Genomic DNA, 21,721 nt, shown 5'->3' with positions numbered 1-21,721 from the left:
TGACACCCAAATGTACTAATAACCCTTTTTTAATTAATGGGCCAAGTACTTAATAGCCTATTAGCAGACATTAACATGTACCTTGCCAAGCCTGACTAAAATAAAATTGTAGACACATAATCTGAGCTTCAGTAAAGCCCAGCTGAAAACAACGATAGGGTGAAACTGAAGGTTCATGATATTTTTTTAAAGGCAAGACATGACAAGAAAAGAGAATTTCAAGATCTGAGGAGAACTAATTGGAGAGGACAGAGAGCAGGTGCTAAATTCTACTCAGAATAATTTTAGAATTGAATCAATAAACGAACAAATATACACATGACAAACACATGGCAGAAACACTGCTTGCCAGCTAACATTGATTTCCTTTTTGGAAGATGGCAAAATGTCATTTGTCTATATTGGCTAAATTTCACAGTTATTCACAAAATCAGTATATGCCAAGAAGTCAGTATTCTCCTAGTCTGAATGTCATCTAAGATCAAATCAGAGCTACTTCATCTTCTTTAATATATATCAACTAGGCTTCACTTAGAATCTGTTGCAGATGCTTAGTCTATCTTCTCAACTATAAGTGACTAAAGCTTTTACTTCAGCATGGAAATTATCATCTCTTCATAAGCATTTGCTTTTTGACATGCCTTAGGTTTGGTCACTTAAACTTAAGACTAAAGCATCAAACACTGAAGCACTTAAAAAAAAAAAAATCAAAAAAAAAAAAATAGAGCAGTGGAGGGAAAATAGCAGGAGACAGGCTCTGCAATTAGCTTATACTGTAATTTCACTCCATAGAAGGATCTTCTGATAATAAAGAAGCAAACACATCAATTCTTTCAATGACTATAACTATGGGGTTAGTTTATCTCACACATAAAAAATTTCAAAATAGATGTGCTGAAGAAAGAAATGATAAATCTCACAGGACAGTGCAACATGGAAGCCTAAGCCATGCAGATGTCCCCAGCAGTACAGAATTTGTTATTTAGGCACAAATCTTGTGAAACATAGTCACAGGATGGTGGATAACTCAAAGGTATACTCTCTTTTCAGTGATTCAGAACCACCCAGCTGGGAACCCTTTTTAGCACGTGGAACACTTGTCTTCTTGTGCAATCAGTTTGTTTGTCCCTCCCTAATATTTGTTGAACAACATCTTACTTCTTCCTTTCCTTAGACTAGATGGCAACATCGGAGCAAAAGATGTGCAATTTCATGTTTTGTTTTGGCTTTTGCTTAGTGTTACAATTTTTCTGAAACCTTGCTGTGAAACACAAATAAAAAATAGTTCATATCACATATGTCAAGGAGCCCTGTTAGTTGAGGAACACATGTGCAACAGTAGCTCAAGGAAAAGTACAAGGCTGAACCAAACAGTGAGCAAATTCGATTGTACCCCTTAGAGACCTTGAATTATCCATAATAATATGGATTATAATAATATCCATAAGACTATAAATTATAATTTGTAAAACCACTATTGGAGAATTAAAACTTCGCTACAAAATGTTAGTTATATACCAGCAACAACAGCCCCAGCAAAGAACATTTCTGAGATAGTTTCACTGCATGCTTTTCCTTATTATTGGTTATAAGAATTAAACATTTATTGTTAAATTATATAATTCTAGAAATATCAGTAAAAGTTGAAATAATTTGAAACTAATGCTTAAAAGAGATTGTTTTCTTCTTACATCAGTTTTTTTACAAGTTCTAATTCTTCTATATTTCCCTTTATTTGAAGTTTCCAGAATATTATTTTTTCCTTTAATAAGCATTTAATAAGCAATATTCAGTTGACAGACAGACTTTGGATTTTCCAGTGTCTCAGTAAGAGCACTGAAGAACATTGTAGAGTCATTAGATAAGAGGGAAGGTCCTTGAACACATAATTGCTGAAAAGACAGGAAATAGGATCTCTTCTGTAAATTGTATATTACACAATGAGAGAAAGCCACAGTGATTTCCTGCTGATGCTGGGCTACTTGTTGATCAGTGTAATAATAAATGTCTTATAAAGAGTATGATTATCAGCCCACCAGATCTACTTATGATATTGAATTGTTCAAAGAAGAAAAGACGAAGGGCTGGCATTAAAGATCTTCCAATACTCAGTAGCCAGGCAATACAAACACAAGTGAAATTCACTATACATAGACATAAAGTCTTAACTTCACACATAATAGTGATCTCTGATCTGACTATTACCTTTAATGATATTGGTGTTATGGCAGGGAAAATTTTTTGCATTCCATGCTTACTCATGGTTAAAAATCAAAGTCATTCTTAGAAATTGCTATGAAAGTAGTAAAGATCAAAGTGAAGAGCATCACATACAATGGAGCATTTTGTAAGAATTATAAACCACTGCATAACTGCATGTTGAATCTTGATTCTATCTCAAGGTGAATAGAGAGGAATTGGAGAAAGTTTAAAGGAGGAAAAGATGAATGATCAAAAGTATGGAAGGGCTTTATCACCAATTACCCTAGTTAAATAGGACTGACTCAGTCTGGACAAGAGACAGCTAAGGGACAATGTGCTAGAGATTAATGTGTGTCACAGTGATAATAAATATAAATCAACTACACTACCTCTTTCTCTCCCAAAAGAATATTGATTGAAGACAATGTGGAAAGATTAAAAAAAAAACGTTAGGTCTTACTGAAGCGTGCAATTAAACTAGAAAATTTCTTAGTGCATGAGGTAGCAGATATCAAAAATTTATGCTTGCTGTAAGAAAAGTTAGACATGAGTCTAAAAAAATTAGATATATGAGATGGTTATTAAGGGATTATTTAAAAATACACAAACCACTTTTAGATCAGGAAATGACCTTCAAATAATATGATACCAGGAAGTATTTGTAGTATCCTACACACTTGCCAGGTTCTTATACTGTGTTTTAGGTGCCAGTTTTTGGCTACTGGTGGAATGAAGATAACTTTGATCAGGCTACAGTCAGATGACATATGGCATTTTTATAGTCTTACCTTTAAAAACAAAAATATATTGCGATGCATTTGTGTACACTCTTTTTAAGGATTTGATTAAAATAATGCCACTACTAGTAATAAACTCTTCAGGAAAGATATGAGCTCATAACTGAAACGTACAACCTGCGCAGTAATGCAAAATAAACACCGTGTTTTGGATGAAACTCAATTTATGCATAAAAGCAAAAGCACGTGGCAAAATTGTCAAACCCTGGGCTGCAACAATGTGCATCAATCAGAGAAGCAGTGTCTGGAGTATGATTCAGCTATTCATTCACAGTTCTGGCCCTCCCCATGCCCACAATCGTGAAAAAAACATTCAAGATCTTTTGTTTAATGACCCTTTATAGACAAGGGCAGCCAACAAACAGAGTGAGGATGTGAGCCATGCTCACCAGCCATTGCAGAGAGCTGCCTTTGAAACATTGCTACTATGTGGCACTTGGACAAGAAATGTTAAATCTGCTTAATTCCCTTGTTCAGGATAGTGGCTTGTCAAATTCTATCCCTTATCTGACAGGATTGAAGTTTTACCTGTCTTTACAGAAAATAGCTTGAGTATATTTTTTGCAGCAACAAGAAAGAGATATTGAACAAATGCCAAAATTTTCTCCTTTTTGCCTAATACAATTAAAATTTCAATCAAATGCAAAATCCTAAAATGAAATCAGAAAGAATTATTATGTTCCAAACTTCTGACATATGGGACATTTACAAAGTAATTGTTCTTTATCACCGGAAGAAATATAGCTGTGAGAGTTACCTGACCAGGCTTTGTATTTTCACAGACGATTACATCATAATCTCTGTCAAGCTCGGGAGGATTGTCATTGACATCCAGGATTCTAACACCAACTGGAACGTGGCTCACTAGCCCAGGATTGTCTGCAAAACACACGGGATGCTATTAAGCCTTTCAAAATGCTCAATATTGCATGTCATCCTCAATTTAAAAGTGGTTTATTAACACAATAACTGGATGAAAACTGAATGCAGCTACAGAAATTTGGGTAACAACATACTGAAAGATTTTCGTTATGCTTCATAAACTGTTTTGAAAAAAATAACAATTAAAAAGAGTGAGAAGCATGGCATGAGTCTTAAGTCACTTAAATCAAAAACAAGCTACTCTGGAAATGAAGTGGGAGGAAGCTGCTCAATTTACGCTGTCACACTGTATGCTAAGAAATGATCAATTTTTGGGAAATGAATGCTAAACTGTCATCACAGTATTGAATTAAATCTAATGCAAAAAATATTAAAGCATTTTTCTTTTCACAGTCCCTTAAAGAGCTTAAAAAATAAAATGCAAATATCATAATAAAATCCATAGGAATGTATAAACTTTTTGCAAGGTTGAGTTCTGGTTTCTCACAAGTTACAAGTATTTCACACAATAGTTAGTGAGTGAGGCTTTAGCAGAAGAAAAGAAAGAAAGTTTAGCAGAAGTGAGTCTGTTTTTTGCACAAAGAAAACAATGTTTAAGTACCAGTGCCTTAGGCTATGATCAGTACTTTCATGAGAGCTCACCCTCAGAAAGTTTATACACTCAAAAAAGCACAGTAAATAGAATCCTTTCAATAAGAATATACTTTCCATGATAAAAACGGAGAAACAAACACAATTCCTTTCAGTCCATAACATTCTTGTTCTTTCTTCTAAGTACTAAGTTAATTTTATTTTGTTGAAAGAATTATGCATTTAAATTTTTATAATTATCTAATATATGCCTTCTGGAGTCCATACAAGTATCAATCAGTTAGACGACGAACTTCATACTGCATTCACTAACTAAATGAGACTATCAGTAGAAGACAGTAAATCAATCTTTTAAATGGAATAAAATGGAAGAATGGGGGATTATAGATTGACATATTAAAAGTTTATGGCCCTGTGTGTGCTCATTAGAAGAAAAAAATACGAGAGAGAGAAACATCCAAACTTCATTCATGGTGAAACTTCATTCACCATGGTTATTTTGATCATAATTAATTCCTACCATATTTCAATTAGAGAGAATCATTTGTAAAATGCCTTATGTTTGTCCCACCTTTAATGTTCTCTGCTCAGAATTCTAGAAAGCTTTGACTAGATGCACACTTGGGTTTTAAACCACTAGTGGTGTAGGCTTACAATGAAAGTGTACTTGAGGATGCTGAAGTTTATTTGACAAATGGAGAAATCTCTCCTTTTCTGTGTTCACATGGGATACTAGCCAAAGCATCTGGGTCTTAGAAGTTCCCTCAGATTTTTCACATTCTCTTTTTAACTAATGTGTATGTTCACACAACAATTTTAATTCACTTTTGAAACTTAGTCAATCATTGCCATAAAATTTTAACAGAAAGATTAAAAAGACAACAGAAGAATTAACAGAGGAATGCTGTTCCAAATTACCATTAGCATTAGAAATTAGAAGAACATGCTCAGAAGACATTTATAGGCTTGCAAATTCCATTATCTTGCTGATTTTTTTCTTTACTGTTTCTTTCTTTTCAGCTTTACAGCTTTACCCTGGATCCTATGAATCTCTTTGTAAGAGGTGAACTAAGAGACTAAACTGGACTATCTCAACCATGTTTATACAAAATGAGACTTTCTATTGCTATCTAAAGAAACACTTTCAGTAGAAAACTTTGAGGAAGGTTAAAATGCTAGGATATATAAGTGAGGGAAGAATGATGCTTGGCTGTCCACTACGTATTTGGTAGAAGGGAGACATTTATCTATCTTTGCTGTATTTTCTGAAGGGAGCAATCTTTTCTCCAGCACATTTGCAGTATGAGTATTAATACAAAAATATGTTTGTTCCTTTCCTGGAGGTAGGCCAAAAGATTGTACAGAACAGCACAGGCAGTATAGATTTAACAGTTCTTGTTGCTCACTAAAATGTAGCTTACACCTCATTTAGGTAACATCCTCTGTCAATGTAATCAGACAATAAAATTTTAAAAATCCTATTATTACAATTACAGAATATTTTATCTATGGCTCAAAGAAACTTTGGTTTTGAGGCTTTGTTGTGAGGTAATGTGAATAATTTGTGAGGTTTGTGAACTAGAAAGTGGCATAAATGAAAGAAAGGATCACAATGCACATAAAAATAGAGTACATAAATCATAAGGATCTAGAAAGGAGGGATTACTGTCAAGCATTACAGATCATTAAAATAATTTTTGAGGAGATTAATTAAACTATAAAAAAGAATTTGAACATCTTAATATTACAAAAAACTGGAAGAGTTTTTGCACGAAGATAACGTAAGTTGTGATTATCAGATAATCATAGGGTCACTGAAAAATCTTAGTTGAAAGGGACTTCTGGAGGTCACTGGTCCAGGTTCCAGCTCAAAGCAGGTCCATCTTCAAAGGTGTAAGGGGTCATAATTCATCTAAGTGGAAGGGAGCAAAAAAGCAGAGAGAGCACAGGGCAGTGGGTACCACAGATAAAGGGGTGCTCTCTAGGTCTGGAGTGTTTGAAATAGTTACTGGGGAAGAAAAAAATCACACTTCTTAGTTCAGTTTGTGACAAAAATAGTTAAATACTTTTGTTTCAGTACAGTGCTGCAGACCTCTTTGCCCCATCATGAATGTCTCCTCTTGTATGCCTGTCACTACTACCCAGAGCAATCTTAGTTAGATTTGCAGTAGTTTTGCAGAGAGATTTTATGAAGATTCAGAAAGTTTATTTCTTTCACACCTGTTTTGCAGTACAAATAATTTATAAATACCTCATCAGTTGGAAAGAGCTCTTTATGCACAAGCTAACAATATTAGTAACTCTCTGGAAGCCGGTACCTCATGGGATCGCTGAATTTTGCAGGCAAATTACCATACTGACAGGCTACTCACTACAAAATGCTAATGCTACAGTATTAACATCACTTACCAAAACAGTCTTTAACAGTATGCATACAACATAAATTTCCATGCAAGGCGACAGAACGGTTTTAATGGGGGAGGAGAATGAGAAGGAATTGAAGGAAATACAAGTTTTTTTTTCCTTTTTTTCTTTTTTTAAGTCTTGATCTTGAGAATCAACATGCACTCCAATCTTTTTCAAGAATACAATTCACCTTCAATCTCCAAAGCAATCTAATAACTGGCACTTTTAGCAGTACATTTTCCTAAATTAGACAAATTTCTTGCATCAGTTTGGCAGATTTCCAGTTTTAAGATAATCCATGTTGACATACATTTCAGGCCTGTGCAATACAAAATACTATGTGTCTTATTAGCATTATGCCTCAAGAATATATTTTTTTGAAGTGAATGCTCTCTATTTTAAGGGGTAACTGAAGAAGAAATACTGCTCTGTGTCACCTATGCAAGGGACTTTCTTATGCTTGAGACTTTTCCTAGAATATATAGTTCTTCCAGAATACTAAACATCTGTAAATTAAATCAATTTCATTAGCAGATTGACAAGTTTACTCTAAGTACACAGAAGACCCAATTAACAGCCAATGTGAAACCTTGAATCTTCTCTTCTATTAGTTTCTGTGGGCAAACTTTAAAACCCCTATTTAAGAAGAAAGATTTTTAATAGCTACCTTTTTTTTCACACTAAAAAAATTCCAATAGACCTTATGAAAAAAAAATCTACCGGAATGACTTTCAGAATAGAAGTCCTGACACCAACAATCTTTCATGGGTTTCTTCATTTGTTTTTTGCTTTTTTAGTCTTCTGGGCTTTTTTTTAATTTTTTTTTTTTAAGTTAGCTAACCATAGACTGGTTCATAACTGTTTACTATATAAGCAAATTTTGACATCTTTTCAAGACCTTACAATGCAAGCCAATACTTAGGAAATTCAACTAGCTCTCTATACCATTACTTTTTAAAGAGAAGTACAAAGGACTCATCACATTTCTCTAATAATGATTAGTTTTAACTAGTTAGAAGAATAAACATAGATCTAGGAAAGATGAAATATACTGCTGAAAGCTAGAGTGATGAAAGAATGTCCAACATGAAAATGATGGTGGCAAAATTAATAAAATACTGAGTTCAATTTAAGATGGTGCATTAGTGATAAACTAAATTTTCTGGCAGGGAGAAAATCATGCAAATCTAAGAATAAGTGTAATGTTCCAGTCTTCTTTTTTTTTAGGAAGTGGGTAATTCTAAATAATATTACTTGCAGATGGATAGCAAATGTCTTTATTTTTTTCTTGCAGCAAAATTTAACTTTTTACTGATGAACACAAAGCTGAAGGTGCTGCTCATTTCTCTTGTATTACAGTAGTAGTAATAGCAACAGCAACTACAGAAGCAATAGTAATAATCATAGCACTGCAGTAGATCAAAACCATTTAGAGCTTTCAAACTGGAAACCCTCTCTTGCCTTAATGCAAGCAAAATTCTCTCAGACGATGTTGGTGTTGACTGCCCGATTAGAACAGGGCACCACAAATCATCCTGGTTCTGTGGTCGGAAATGTCCATTTTGAGATTCTGTCAGAAAGCTTCAAACAGGGAAATAAATGCCATATGATTCCAAATTCTATCCCTTCTCTGGGGTTCCACCTTGGTAACTAAGAAGAGCCATAGCCTACCACATTTTCAGAAGATAATGTAGGAATATATTCATCATTGCTTTTCCCAAAGAAATAGAAGAAGAAAATCCAGCAATCCTAGAATCCAATGAACAAACCAATATAAACGGGGAATAAGCATTGAAATTTGAATTAGAAGCATAATTTCTTGAACAGGATGGAGAACTAACTGCCTTTCAACAACTGTTGGATTTTTTTAAATAGCTTTTTTGTAGGCTTTCCGTATTGCATTGATAAGCACATTTAAAAGAACAGCAGATGCTGCTATATCCACATGATTTTTGAACACTCCCAGGAGTTGTTATTCCACTGCTTCTCTGGGCAGCTTGTTCCAATGCCTGACCATTTTTCCTAATGTCAAGATTTAATATCCCCTGGTACAACTTTAAACCATTTCCTCTTCTCCTCTCACTTATTACTTGGTAAAAGAGGCCAACCCCCACCTTGCTATAACCTACTCTCTGGCAGAGACAGAGAGCAATTACATCTTCCCTGAGCCTCCATTTCTCCTGACTAAATGGTTGGATTCAATGATCCTAGAAGTATTTTCCAACCTTAATGATTATATGATGCTGTAAATTCATATTGTTGTGATGCATTAGTAGGCAGCTTGCCAAGGCTGAAAGTAAACTGTGCATCATTGGTAAGTTTGGACAGGGTACCAGTCCTGTATCCAGATCTCACTGGTAAAAAGATAGCAGATATCCAGATCATTGTCGCTGCAACATGACCATTACAGTCTCAAAAAATCAGATCCTGTAGTTTTGTTTTTGCAATCCACTTTAATCTCTTTCAGATTTAGGGTAGTATTTTCGTGGCAGATTCTGTTGCTTTGGAAAATAAAGTAAATGTTATGTTTATGGAAACTGAGCTAGCAGGCAGAATGCAAATGAGGTCAAAGATAAAAAATGAATGTGATTTTTTTTTTCCTTGGTGAAGGCAGGGTTTATAGTAACAATTTTATTTCCATCTCTCTAATGTACCTATAGAGATAATCATAAATATAGGAAACAATAAAAAAGAATATTTCCCTCTAATGATTTTTTTTTAAAAAGTAGTGAATTTCATTTCTTAAGTCTATTCTCTATTACTACAAAAAATATTAGTTTTGAGTAAAAAACAGACAGAAAATCACTATGAGGATATTTTTTATTATTGTAACAAAAAATTCATTTCAAAGAAAAACTGAGGCATGAATCTAGCAACAAACTTACTGGTATTAAACAACCATCCTGCTGTCCACCAGATACAAATGGTTAGGAGTTTATAAAACTGCAACAGCATTTTTTTCCTGATTTAGATTACTTTCTTAAAGAAATTGTAAAGGAAACATTTTTTAAGAACTAATTATTTGACACAAGTTATGAAAGTTATTCTTGGTTATGTGGAAAATTTTAAAATAAGAAAATAGATTGACACAAATTCTTCTCTTCTTTTAGTGTTGTATGCCAGGAAGCTATTCCTCCAAAGCCTTATTTCCTTCAGCCAATTCATATATTTCTTTCATGTGTTTCAAAATAAGCAGATATGAATTGTGTATTTTTGTCTTTTGATTTCTCTTTTTGTAAAATAAATCAGCTTGCCTCTTAATAGCATTAACAGAAGTACCATGTATACTTTATATCTCACCTCTAGCTTCAGTTATCCCCCTCCATATGACAGCCTCATGTAGTGCTATCAGGAGTAATATATTTTAATACCTTACCCAAAATTTAGTAATTCCTTTTCTGCAAACATAATATGTGAAAAAGAACTGACAAATTCTTCTCATAACTTGCTGTTTAATGATGGTAATATGGGTAGCAATATCCCTGTGATTCTATAGAACAGATATAACCACACCTCACTATAACAATACACTTTATCTGTTTATTTGATGTAATTATAGAACTTCCATTACTCAGCATCTCAAGGGGTTTAATATTTCACTGCTGCATATTATTACTTGTCTCTGTGAATCCTGTTTTCCTCTGAATTATGTAACTGTGTCTTTCTGTTATAGTTTTTACCAAGACTTATTAAAAAACTACTTATGTTATAATTAGAAAAGGCACTTTAATGTTTTTTACTCTAAGTCTTCTAAAATAACTGTTCCAAACTTTTCTTCTTGTGAGTTATCCTGACTTTTCACATATTTAAATTCTGAGCAGGGTTTGTTGGCACTCTATTAAAATGTGTCTAAAAGCTATTTCTTTGAGTAGTTTTTTGCAGTGACTTTTTCCTGGTATCCTTTCCATAGCTCATAGGGTATTGCATAGTTTGCCAATGAAGTACTGCCCTAACTCAACACTATGGCATTTTTTGTTCTGAAGTTCTTTAAGGAATACCCATGGTAAAGTAAATACAGATGAAAAAAAGGAAAATATATTTGTTTATTTGGGGTTTGTTGTTTTTTTCCAGTATCTGATTTTTTTTAACGCTTTGGAGATTTCTATTTTTTTTTTCTGTAAAATCAACTGCATAAAGATGTCTTTTCAGTATTTTGATTTCTAATCCATTACAGTTTCAAAGCTCTGTATATACAGCACCCTTTCATGTAGTCGTTTTTTGCTGGCTCTTGATAGGATTTGATTAAGTCTGGGGGATCTGACAGAACCATGCAATACCATTATTTCAGTTCTTCTGCTCTATACAGCCTCTCCAGACCTTTACAAATTAAGAACTCTTTATTGAGCCTTTAAACACAAGTTTTTGTATCCACTGTATTCAAGTTGGTCCTTTAAACAAATAGTGGAAAATGGCCTGATTTCATTTTCAGCCACTGCAGAGCAATTTGGAGATGCTCAGGAGCATTACAGCTCGATCCCAAAACTGTTGATGATCTAATAAACCCAGAAATCCATTCTACACTCCGATATGATAATCAGCTGCATAAGACAAATATTCAAAATCTTCCCAGTAGAAGGTACCTTTAAAATCTTTTAAATATAAGCACTTGCTTTAAAAAAAAAAAAAAAGCATATTTCTAATTAGAAGCACTGGTATTATCAATCTAGATGCCCAGTATTTTATGAACTCCAATAATCTTTCGATGTTATCATCACCTAGAAAACATATCAAGAAACTGGTTTGCTCTGTTTTCTTCTTTTATTTATTCTTCCACATTAAAAAAACAGTTCCCAGTATCATAAAATTTCAGAATCATTGATTTTGAAGGTGGCTATGTAGATCTGCAAGTCCAACTCTTCTGCTCAAAGTTGGATCTACAAGTGTGCATTGCTCTGGCCTTGTCCAGTTGGGTTCTGAATGTCTCCAAGACAGGGCATCCACACCCTCTCAATGCAACCTGTTCCACTTTTTGACCAATCTCACAGCAAAACCATTTTTCTTATTTAGTTCAAATGGCATTTTCTGTACTTCAGTTTGCACACATTGCCTCCTGTCATTTTACCAGCTGCTACTCAGACAAGTCTTTCCTCATGTTGACCATCTTTAGTCACCTCTTACACTTCCCCTAACAGCTATTTAAACACACGGATAAGCCCCTTCTAAGCCTTCACATCTCCAGGCTGAACAATCCCAGCTTTTTCAGCCTCTGCTCATATGAGAGATACTCCAGTCCTAATGATTTCATGCCCCTGTATTGGACTAAGTCCACTATTTCCATGTCTCTTCTGTACTGAGGAACCCAGACCTGGGAGCATTCCTCATGTGGCCTCACCAGGGCTGTACAGAGGGGAAGGATCACCTCTCAGCCTGCTGACAACAGGTTTTCTCACCCAGTGCAGAATGGCATTGGCCTCTTTGCCACAAGGGCACATCACTGGCTCATGTCCAGCTTTCATCCACCAGGATCTCCACCACATCCTTCTTTCAAAAGCTGCTCACCCGCCTGCATGTGAACTGGTGCACAGAATTATTCCTCATCATGTGCTAGACTTGCATTTCCTGTTATTAAATTTGTCTCCATTTCCTGTTCACCCATTTGTCTAGCCTGCCGAGATCCTTCTGGTTGTCAATATGACAGTCTGATGTATCAGCCTGTTCTCCAGTTTTGTGTCATTTGCAAAGAGAGTGAGAGTGGCTGAGACAGCACTCTGCTCCACATACCACCTCATGAATGAAGAGATTAAAGAGCATTGTATCCTGCGTAAGTCACTGTGAGTACTTCCTAGTGACTGGATTCCAGCTGCAATTTGGGCTGCCATTTATAGCCCTTTGAACCTGCCACTCCAGACAATTTTCAATACACTTCACCATTTATCTAGCTCATTCTTCTATGTGTCTTGTTCTTACATGAATCTCTCTCAATCTTCCTTAATTCTTACCAGCTAGGGAGGTAATTTTGGAGTTTGAATCACTTCCTATGATTGCATGCTACCATTATAATGAATTCTAATCGACAGATTCTACAATAGTCCTCAAAATAGTTCAGCCTTAAGTTTTTCCACTTCCAAAGGGACAGACTGCATTCTCAGTATTACTATGACTGTATTTCTTTCCTCTAAATCAGTCTTTCATCTGTTATAAAACATTGTGCATTTGTTCTGTACTTTCCTATTCTCATTACTCTTGTCAAAGACTTGTTCAAAAACCTTTACTAGAGTCAATCAAATTCTATCTTCTCTCTCTTTCAAATAGACTTTTGTAATTTTTTCAGAGTTTCTAAGAAGTCAATTAAATGGTAATAATTCTATATTAATCTGTACCTTTAAATATTACTACTACTATTAGTTCTCCTAGTCTTTCCTCAAGCTCCAGATTTAGACTCTATATCCTTCAACATAAACTATAATACTACTTCATCATCTTATTCGCTTATACCACAAAGAGATTTCAGGAAGTGCCAGTACTGAAACAAAGTTGATACTTCGGGACATAAAATTCCACTCTTCCTCCCTGTATGCTGCTGTTTGAGAACAATGCATGTTAAAGAAAGAAAAGGATTGCCCATCCATTCTTATAAAAATTATGTGCTTTAAGAAGTAACAGGACTAACATAAAAAAACCTGCTGATTATTACATCAGCATTACTCCCACAGAGCAAAGGGGTAGGACTTCCTCAGATTTCAAAGAGGACATTTGACCAATGCAGAAATTATATATCATATATAGAGATTAAAAGGGAAAGTAAATGTCTTATGAAAGGTTCAGAAAAAATAAGCCTGAAGCATGAACATGTCACACATTTTGGGGTAGAAATATAATGTTGATTCTAAATTTCATATGTGCAAAATAAGCCTGGTTACAAATCGTGGCCAAAAGGATGAAAGAAGAAAACAGTAGAAACTGAATTCTATCAGTGAAATGTAGCACAAAGGCAAGAGAGGAAAACACTTTAAGAAACTAGCTACAATCAATAGTTTATACCCACAGAGCACCTCCTGTTGTTGAAGGAATATGTTCTTTATGGCCCTTGCAGGTTCTGCTGTGCTCTTGGCCAAGCAAACAGTGTCAGAAACTGCAAATGCCTTTTACTATGTCAGATAAACTCGAGGAATGCCACCCCCACAGATGAACAACACTTTGGTCATAGCCTTTGACTGATATTTCAGCTTTAGTCTTAGTTCTGCAATACTTTGTGCTTGAACTTGACAGCAAAAGCTGTAAGACTAGATATGGGATAGGTAGCACTTAAAGGAAGAGCTTTGGCCATACACAACATATGCTCCCTGCTCCATCATAATTTCAATTATTAAGTTCACAATGGATTTGGAAGAGAACAACAATGTTGCAATTTCCAAATTACTGCAGATAAGAAGATGGTTGAGGAAGTAGACACAAGGAAAGGCTGTCTGTCATTTAGTCTGCCTGTCAGTCTGTCTGTCATCCATCTCTTTTTCACTACTGTCTCTTCCTTTTTTCATAAATGAATTGTTTTTCCAACTGACACTATAGGTTTATTTATTTTTTCCAACCTCATCTTTAACAGTAACAGAGGCAGTGTAAGGGACAAAAAAAAAAGTCAGATCTCTGTTTTCCTGTAACAAATTGCAACTGAAACAGAGAATTGCAAGCAGAGTATCTAAAACAAACAAACAAACAAACAAAAGCAAAGAAAAAAAGAGTATAATTCTTATAATTAATTGGATTCTAGTTTAGTTATAAACATAATCCTCCTTCTTCATACTATTCTCAGCATGATACATGTACCAGCATTTTTTTGATTATGTAAAACAAATAATATGGAGAAACCTATGCTTAAGTTTTATGCTATTGAGATTTCTTTCTGGAAAATAATTGAAGTTCAATGGTTTTCCAAAAAAGGACTCGTGACTACTCCTTTTTTCAATGTCCCAATGTAGCTTTTAAATCTTTTTTTGAATTACAGTGTGCACCTGTTTATGATTAGGCTTTAATTATATTTTATTTCATGCTGAATTGAAATAGCATATTCTATATATGAGAATACTGTCAAGCACACAGGAATGTTAGTGTTTACCTTTTCAAAGAGCTAATCATAAAATTCTACATCCTATTATTTACTATAGAAAAGCACTTAGCCCAAGATGTCAATTTAGTTGTGAATGTAGGTACAATAATAAGAAACAATTTGTTGTCTATGAAATACATTCATGCTGTTTATTTTGTAGCATGTGCTAGTGCTGTAGTGGCAGAATAGATTAAATTTTAACCTAGAGATGAAACAGATGAAAGCAGACCAGTCTCAATAATGTCAGTGGAACCTGTTAGAGGTAAAACCTGTGTTTTATAATTGAAAAAAAAAAACCAAAAACATTTCATATTTTTTATCAAAATCACTGCCACTGAATGATAGCATCATGAATAGTACTTTGAAGGACTGAATCTGTCAAGCCAGGATGGCACTTTTTCTCTCTTTATTTGCCTGTTAAGTTTTATAAATTTAAAACATTGACTGTAGAAAAATAAAAGACCCTGTAATAAAAAGGTTAACTAAAAAGATCTTGAAACTCTCCTTGCCTCAAGTAGAAATATTTGTCTCGGACTACTCAGCCAGATGGTTTTTGATCACTGCAAGGTGTATCAGAGGCAATGGAAATTCATCCGAATTTGAGGACTTTCAAATATACAGGTAACTATTTATTGTATCTTTACTTGGCAATTTGCCTATTAAAAGCCTAGAGACATGATCAGAAACTACTAGGCAAGCATCTGCGAAGTACGAATTAGCATGGGCATAAAATTAGCATCCAGTTCGATAAAACATTTGATAGTAGATAAGAAGGAAAGACTCATTTGTCAGACAGTACTAAATAATCCTAATTTCTTAGACATACGAATTGTGAAACACAAATGGGACAAGCTGTTGGTTTTAGGACGTTGAATATTTAGAAATTTTGCTGGGTAGTTGGCAGCCTTATGTCCCATGGAGAGAAATGTAGCAGACTTACTCTGGTGAAATTACATAGGTATGTGGCATTTTGCTCAATTGTTCTGTGGATTTAGAGTATTCACACACACACAGAAAACTCTCCTTTATCCAGACTATCTAAAAAACCCACTGGTGCTAAAAAGGACATAACATATTAAGGTAGTCTCTCTTAAAATCTGAGAGTGATTATTTTACTTTCTAACTTTTATTTTTCATACTATGTGCCAAATAAATTATTTACCTATCTCAGAAGCAGCCACTGTGATGTTGTACCAAGGTGTCTCCTCTCTGTCAAAGATCTTGGCAGTCTTAATGGTCCCAGTACTAGCATCAATGGTGAAATACCTATCTTCTTCTGTGTTATGATCAATGAAATATCTATGAAGAAATATAACAATAAATATATATTCATTGTAGCATATATAATCCAAAGTAACAGAAATCTATATAAGAATATTACTTTCAAGCTTTTAAAATCATAGACATTAAAAAAAAAAAAAACTAAAAAAATCTATAATTTGGAGACACCCAAAGTAACACCATATTTTTTTTCTTTCATAATGTTTTATTTCTTTTGATACATAACAATATTTCCACTGTGAGTCGCAAGGACATAAATTGCTAACAGGCAGTATTTTGCACAGCAGTATACAATCCTGTCAAAGGTAAGATACACATGTAATTTGACTAAAAATCATGAAATGGAAAAGCAGAAAAGAAAACAGATACTAAGACATTATTATTCAGCTTATTTGCCTGCCACTGCAAACCGGTGTGATCAGCCTCAATTCCTGTTTGGAAGCATGCCTCTCTGACATGAAATCGATGACAAGATGACACGTAAGCCATTTGGAACATAACCTTTACAGAGTATCAGAAACATCTGGTTCCCAGAGCAGTCATTGACACTACCCTAGCACCAAAACTAAACTTCCCTACTTTACCTCCCTTGGCTTCTGGGCATTTTGCCTAGCAGGGAAAGTAAAAACCTTGAAGTGAGCAATGGAAGCAGAGGGAAAGAACACAAAAGAAGAGACTGACATTTTTTCTCAAAGCTGGAATCACTTACAATGGCTTTTAACAAATTAAGCAATTACAGAACCCTTCCAATCCTTCTTAACTAACTCCAGGAAAAAAAAAAAAGAAAAAGAAAAAAAAGAAAATATTATTTTATATACCATAGGTAATTCTCCTGATAATTTGTCATCCCTGTTTTCATTCTGTGAAATTAATTATACATTTAATATATGGAATGCATATAAAGTCCAAAATTATTTTTTGTCCCATCCAATTCCTCTTACTTTTACCTCATCAGAAATATAATTCCTAGCTAATAAAAAGAGTGACACACATAAAAGTTGCCAAGCTCAAAACAATTAAAAATAAGTTTTATTTCTCTCCCAATGTACTTATTTATACCAATTGTGTAAACAAAAGCAAGCAAACAAACAAACAAACATTTAATTGAACGATATATTAAAGGCAGAGATGATGTGAAAAAGTAAAAGAAAGAAAGCAGGTAGTAGGGAAAGCAGAAATCTGAGTCAGTCACCTTAACTGCTCAAAGGATTGGACACTCAGTAGAAAAGTTAGATAGGATTTGGTGACTTAGCGTAGATCTTCCTTACTGGAGAGAACTTGAACCCACCACTCCTACCTGCAAGAAGTATTTATGTCTGCCTTACAGTAATCTCTCTTGCCTTGTGGAATTTCAGATTTTCTTACCATGCCTCAAGTATTTTCAGAAGCTAAAGAACCATAGATTAGTCACTGGAAATCAAAACAGCCAAAGCTAGGATAGAATATCTTTCTTTCTGTCTATTCTCTATCTTTCCTTTCAACATAATGAAGAGTGAAAGCCCTGCTGTATGACTGTGGGAGTTGTTGGAGAGACAGCAGACCTCAGTTCCTCTCCATTTTATGTTTCTCTGGAGCAAAGATTGTCCTTGCTGTTTCCCAAAAGCTAAGACAGAACCTATTGTATAGTTCATTATGACCAATATTTGAGAATATCTCATTCCAAAATACACCAGCAGTACCCAATAATGGCACTTTGGATGTGCAAGAGCAAGTGACAAGCAAATTGCCACTAGAGCTGCAAGACGGCAGCTCAAGTTGCTTCAAACAAGGGGACTAACAAGATCTTGATAACATAGGTGATGGGGCAATTTTTAAGAGTTTAAGTCAGGAATTTTTTTTTTTTTTCAGAGGACATTATTCGCTAACTGAATGAAATAAACAAACAAACAGACACAAACAAAACAGTGATGTTGCCAAAAAAAAAAAGTTAGTGACTTTATACAAAGTGGTCATTGCAGGCACACTTCTGAAAGTTGATGTGCTTCTTCATGCTTGGTAAACTCAGGAGAGGAATTTAAAGAAAACTCCTGATGAACATTCAGCAGTCACTGATCATGAAATGCTGGATGGTGCAGGCATCCAAAGACATTTATTTTGCTTTGAGAAATATTGGAATCTTCTGAGGACACATCACAAATAAAGAACAAAAATGGACCACACAATTATCCTTTTGTCATTATTTTATGTGGCCCTATTTGTGCAAGCTATAATCACCTCTTTAAGACTGTGCTTGTCTCAGTGGAGAAGTTGTGTCTCCCACGTCCACAGATAGCATTACCTTTAACTATTTACAAAACCTTGGATACAGACTGGAATCAACCTCTAAAAATCCATAAAGCTGACATATTTGCTACAGTCATGTTGACATCTGAATTTTGTCCAGAAGATCCATATTTCAGGTGAAGAAATGCCCCCAGGCCTTACACCTTATGCTTGGCAACGTAGGAAAACGGAGCTAGGAAAAACAGTTGGAATGTTTTGATCATATTACTCTTAACACAGAAATAATGAACGTTTGGTTGCGTTGGGCAAGATACATACACAGATACAAAAACACTTTTACAGAATGAACTAGAAAGTTAAGAGAGAAATTATGGAATGCATAATCGTCCTTCAGTTTTCTTGGAGAACTTTTACTGGTAGAGATTACAATCAGTTATGCAGTGATAAAATTGACTTACTTCTCTCCTAGTATAGCTTTGTTATTCTTGACTCTAGGAGTATCCTGATAACAACTAGGATTATTTGCTGAAAAAAGAGAACCTGTTCATATGGAACAGGTACTGCAAATCCAAATCAATTTATAATGCAAGAATGTTCTCCTCACAAACATTAATTACTCTGGACATTGTTTGCTTATTATCAACATCAGGCACAGTGACTATTCTGTTAGTCACTATTGCGCTGACCACATAACCATAAAAATAGGGCTATGTATTATTTATAGACAGTATCTTAAAAATAGGTTGAATTTAATATTGGGCTTCAGTGATAAAAAAACTTAAAGCAATATGAATACCCATCTGCTTTTTTGTGCATATGACTTGTATATTACCTCTTCATTTGAGCAAAGTACAGAAAAAAAAAGAAAAACATCTGTCCCAAAAATTAAGCTTGTGTAGAAAAATTGATGTTTGATTTTCTGATTAATTGTGAACATCTAATGATTAATTTTCATAAACATATTGTAAAAGACCGTATTTTTTCTTTTTTAATATGAACATAATTTTCTTAATCAGTCATTTAAGTGTGTTCTACAGGACCTCAAATGTCTGTTTAAAGAATTTAGGATTGGATTAATAACTTTAATTGCATTTTCTGTGTCATTAATGTAACAAAATAATCCTGTGGTAACTTATTGTACTAACACTTTTACTTCCAATGAGGATAGAATAATGATTCTCTTTCTATTTTTTTTTCTACAGTAGCACTTCCCCTTCATGTGCTAACTTTTGCATACAGTTTGAAATATTCACAGACTGACAATTCTTCTCTTCAGTTAGTAAATAAGAGCGTGGTACTTTCTTAGGTTTTACCATAATTAAAATGTTCGGTTCCCTTCCATTACTCCAGATTATTCCTTAAAATTTTTCTTTGCATCATATCAAAAGCAAACATTTGCACTTCTCTTTTCCCCAACCTTCATGAATGTGTCAGTAAAACGAGCTACAGAAGATATTCCCACGCAGTAGAAAATCTGGGAATACTAGTGCTTCCAACTGCTTTAAAAATATTTTGTACAAGAACTCTCTTGGTAGATTAACTCATTTTTGTCATGTAAAAGGGCATTTAGAACAAGTTTCACTGACTTTACAAAATGCTGAACAATTTAGACCTTTATAAATACTAGTCACTCATTTATCTACAGGTTGAGAATAGACCCCCTTATATCTTTAAATAGAGCACATTCTAGAGCCAATGATGCTTTACTTAACCTTCTGAATTCACTTAATCTGATTAAAAATTATTTTCATCTGAGTAATAGTGACAACAGATGAGGTCATTCCCTTCTCCTCCTAGCCTTCCCTTCACATCTAGTGATCTGCTTTTTGATGTTTTTTTAGACCACAAAAAGATATAGCATAAGTTTTGAATTTCAAAGAGTGATTTCAAAGTAGATTTTTCACCCTAACTCGGTTGATGGTTTCTGCTCACTTAGAATTCAAAAATTAATTTAAAATATCTATTTGAGATATTTATTTATAGATATTTACTCATGACAATGCCACGTGACTTGGCATGCTTATAACCACTGCACATTAAATTAGCACATCAGAGCTGCATGTCACTTGTTAATAAAGACGACTTAATAATAAGACATGCCTAGATAAACAGCTCTCCAAAAGCTGTTTACATGCAAACCAGCAACAAAAACTAATCTGAAAGAAACTTCATTTAAAAGTATCATGAATAAAGAAAATTTTATAGTAATACTATCTGAAGATAATCTGAAGGAAATTAAATACCAAAACTGAATCCTGCTAACACAGGGAAATTCAACGTGTGCCACATTTTTATTAGGCAGTGTCAGTGAATGGAAGTACATTCCCAGATTCATCCATATCCTTCTAACCAAAGCAAGCCACTGGCTCCCTGGCTTTGCTCTTCACTTCCTGCATTTTAGTGAAACAGTGGATCGGTGATTACAGATATTCCCCCCATTTTTGGTGAAAACTAAAAGCATTTACATCAATTAGGAAATAAAGAGAAATACACATGAATGATGGCCCTTGGGCAGAAGGTCACCACAGAACATATAAATCTGCTTTCAGTATTAAACCTGTCAGACTCTAATAATGCAAAGACTGCTTAAAATGAAGAAAAATTTCAAAGGTGCTAAAGTAGTTTAGAAATATTAATGATTTCCAAACCTTTTAGGAGGGCTTCTGAAATGAAAAGACATAAGAATTTTCAAAATCTCTCTACCTAAATTATTGTCTTAATATTAACACCAGTTTATCATGGGATAGACAACTGGCATAGGCTGTTACTGTTCTGATATGGCTCTCTCTAGTTACTGTGTCTTAAGGACGAACATTGAGTTTGAACTTTTAAAATAGATTTGAGGTTTTGAGTTGTCTGTTTCTGTTTTTAATTAAATCTTTAACTTACCTTTTAATTATGTTATTTTTCATTTATTACCCTATTTATCAACTGCAAAAATGAGCTCTGTTGCATATTTCTACCCTGGCTACAAATCTCATTGATAATAAACTTCCAAAGACAAATTTCAGCCAGATGTGAATTCAAAGATCACAGTGCTTCCTTGAGGTTTTGTTTTGAGACATAAGCAAATAGCCAGTTCTCAAACAACAAGTGAAACTGGTTATAAAGAATTACTACAAAAAGTCCATGAGAAGGGAACAGAACCTCGTTCAATCAATTATATCTTTAAAGACTTATGAGTGAAAAGTCAAATGCCATTATAAGGAAACCTGTTCAGTTAAAGAATTTAGTGACATTTTCTCAGAAAAAGATTAAAATACAGACATTTTTATTTCATTATATAAAATATCTT

At 34.3% G+C, this 21,721-nt stretch overlaps 1 protein-coding gene across 4 annotated transcripts in view; it reads right to left on the bottom strand.

Moving 5' to 3' along the window:
* Positions 1 to 21,721, bottom strand: part of CDH18 (cadherin 18) — a 156,218-nt gene that overhangs the window by 15,365 nt on the left and 119,132 nt on the right. For 3 of the 4 annotated variants that reach the window (XM_062499428.1, XM_062499608.1, XM_062499650.1), the window contains 2 exons: positions 16,085 to 16,221; positions 3,757 to 3,878 (listed from right to left, as the gene is read on the bottom strand). In XM_062499428.1, coding sequence (XP_062355412.1) covers positions 3,757 to 3,878; positions 16,085 to 16,221 — 259 coding nt within the window. Of the gene's footprint in view, positions 1 to 150; positions 166 to 3,756; positions 3,879 to 16,084; positions 16,222 to 21,721 lie in introns of all 4 variants that reach the window. The other variant, XM_062499513.1, reaches the window with a different exon arrangement.

This window comes from Cinclus cinclus, chromosome 1 (assembly GCF_963662255.1).
Source record: "Cinclus cinclus chromosome 1, bCinCin1.1, whole genome shotgun sequence".
NCBI lineage: Eukaryota > Metazoa > Chordata > Aves > Passeriformes > Cinclidae > Cinclus > Cinclus cinclus.
The sequence above is the reverse complement of the archived record's forward strand: the minus strand, read 5'-3'. Positions and strand labels throughout refer to the sequence as shown.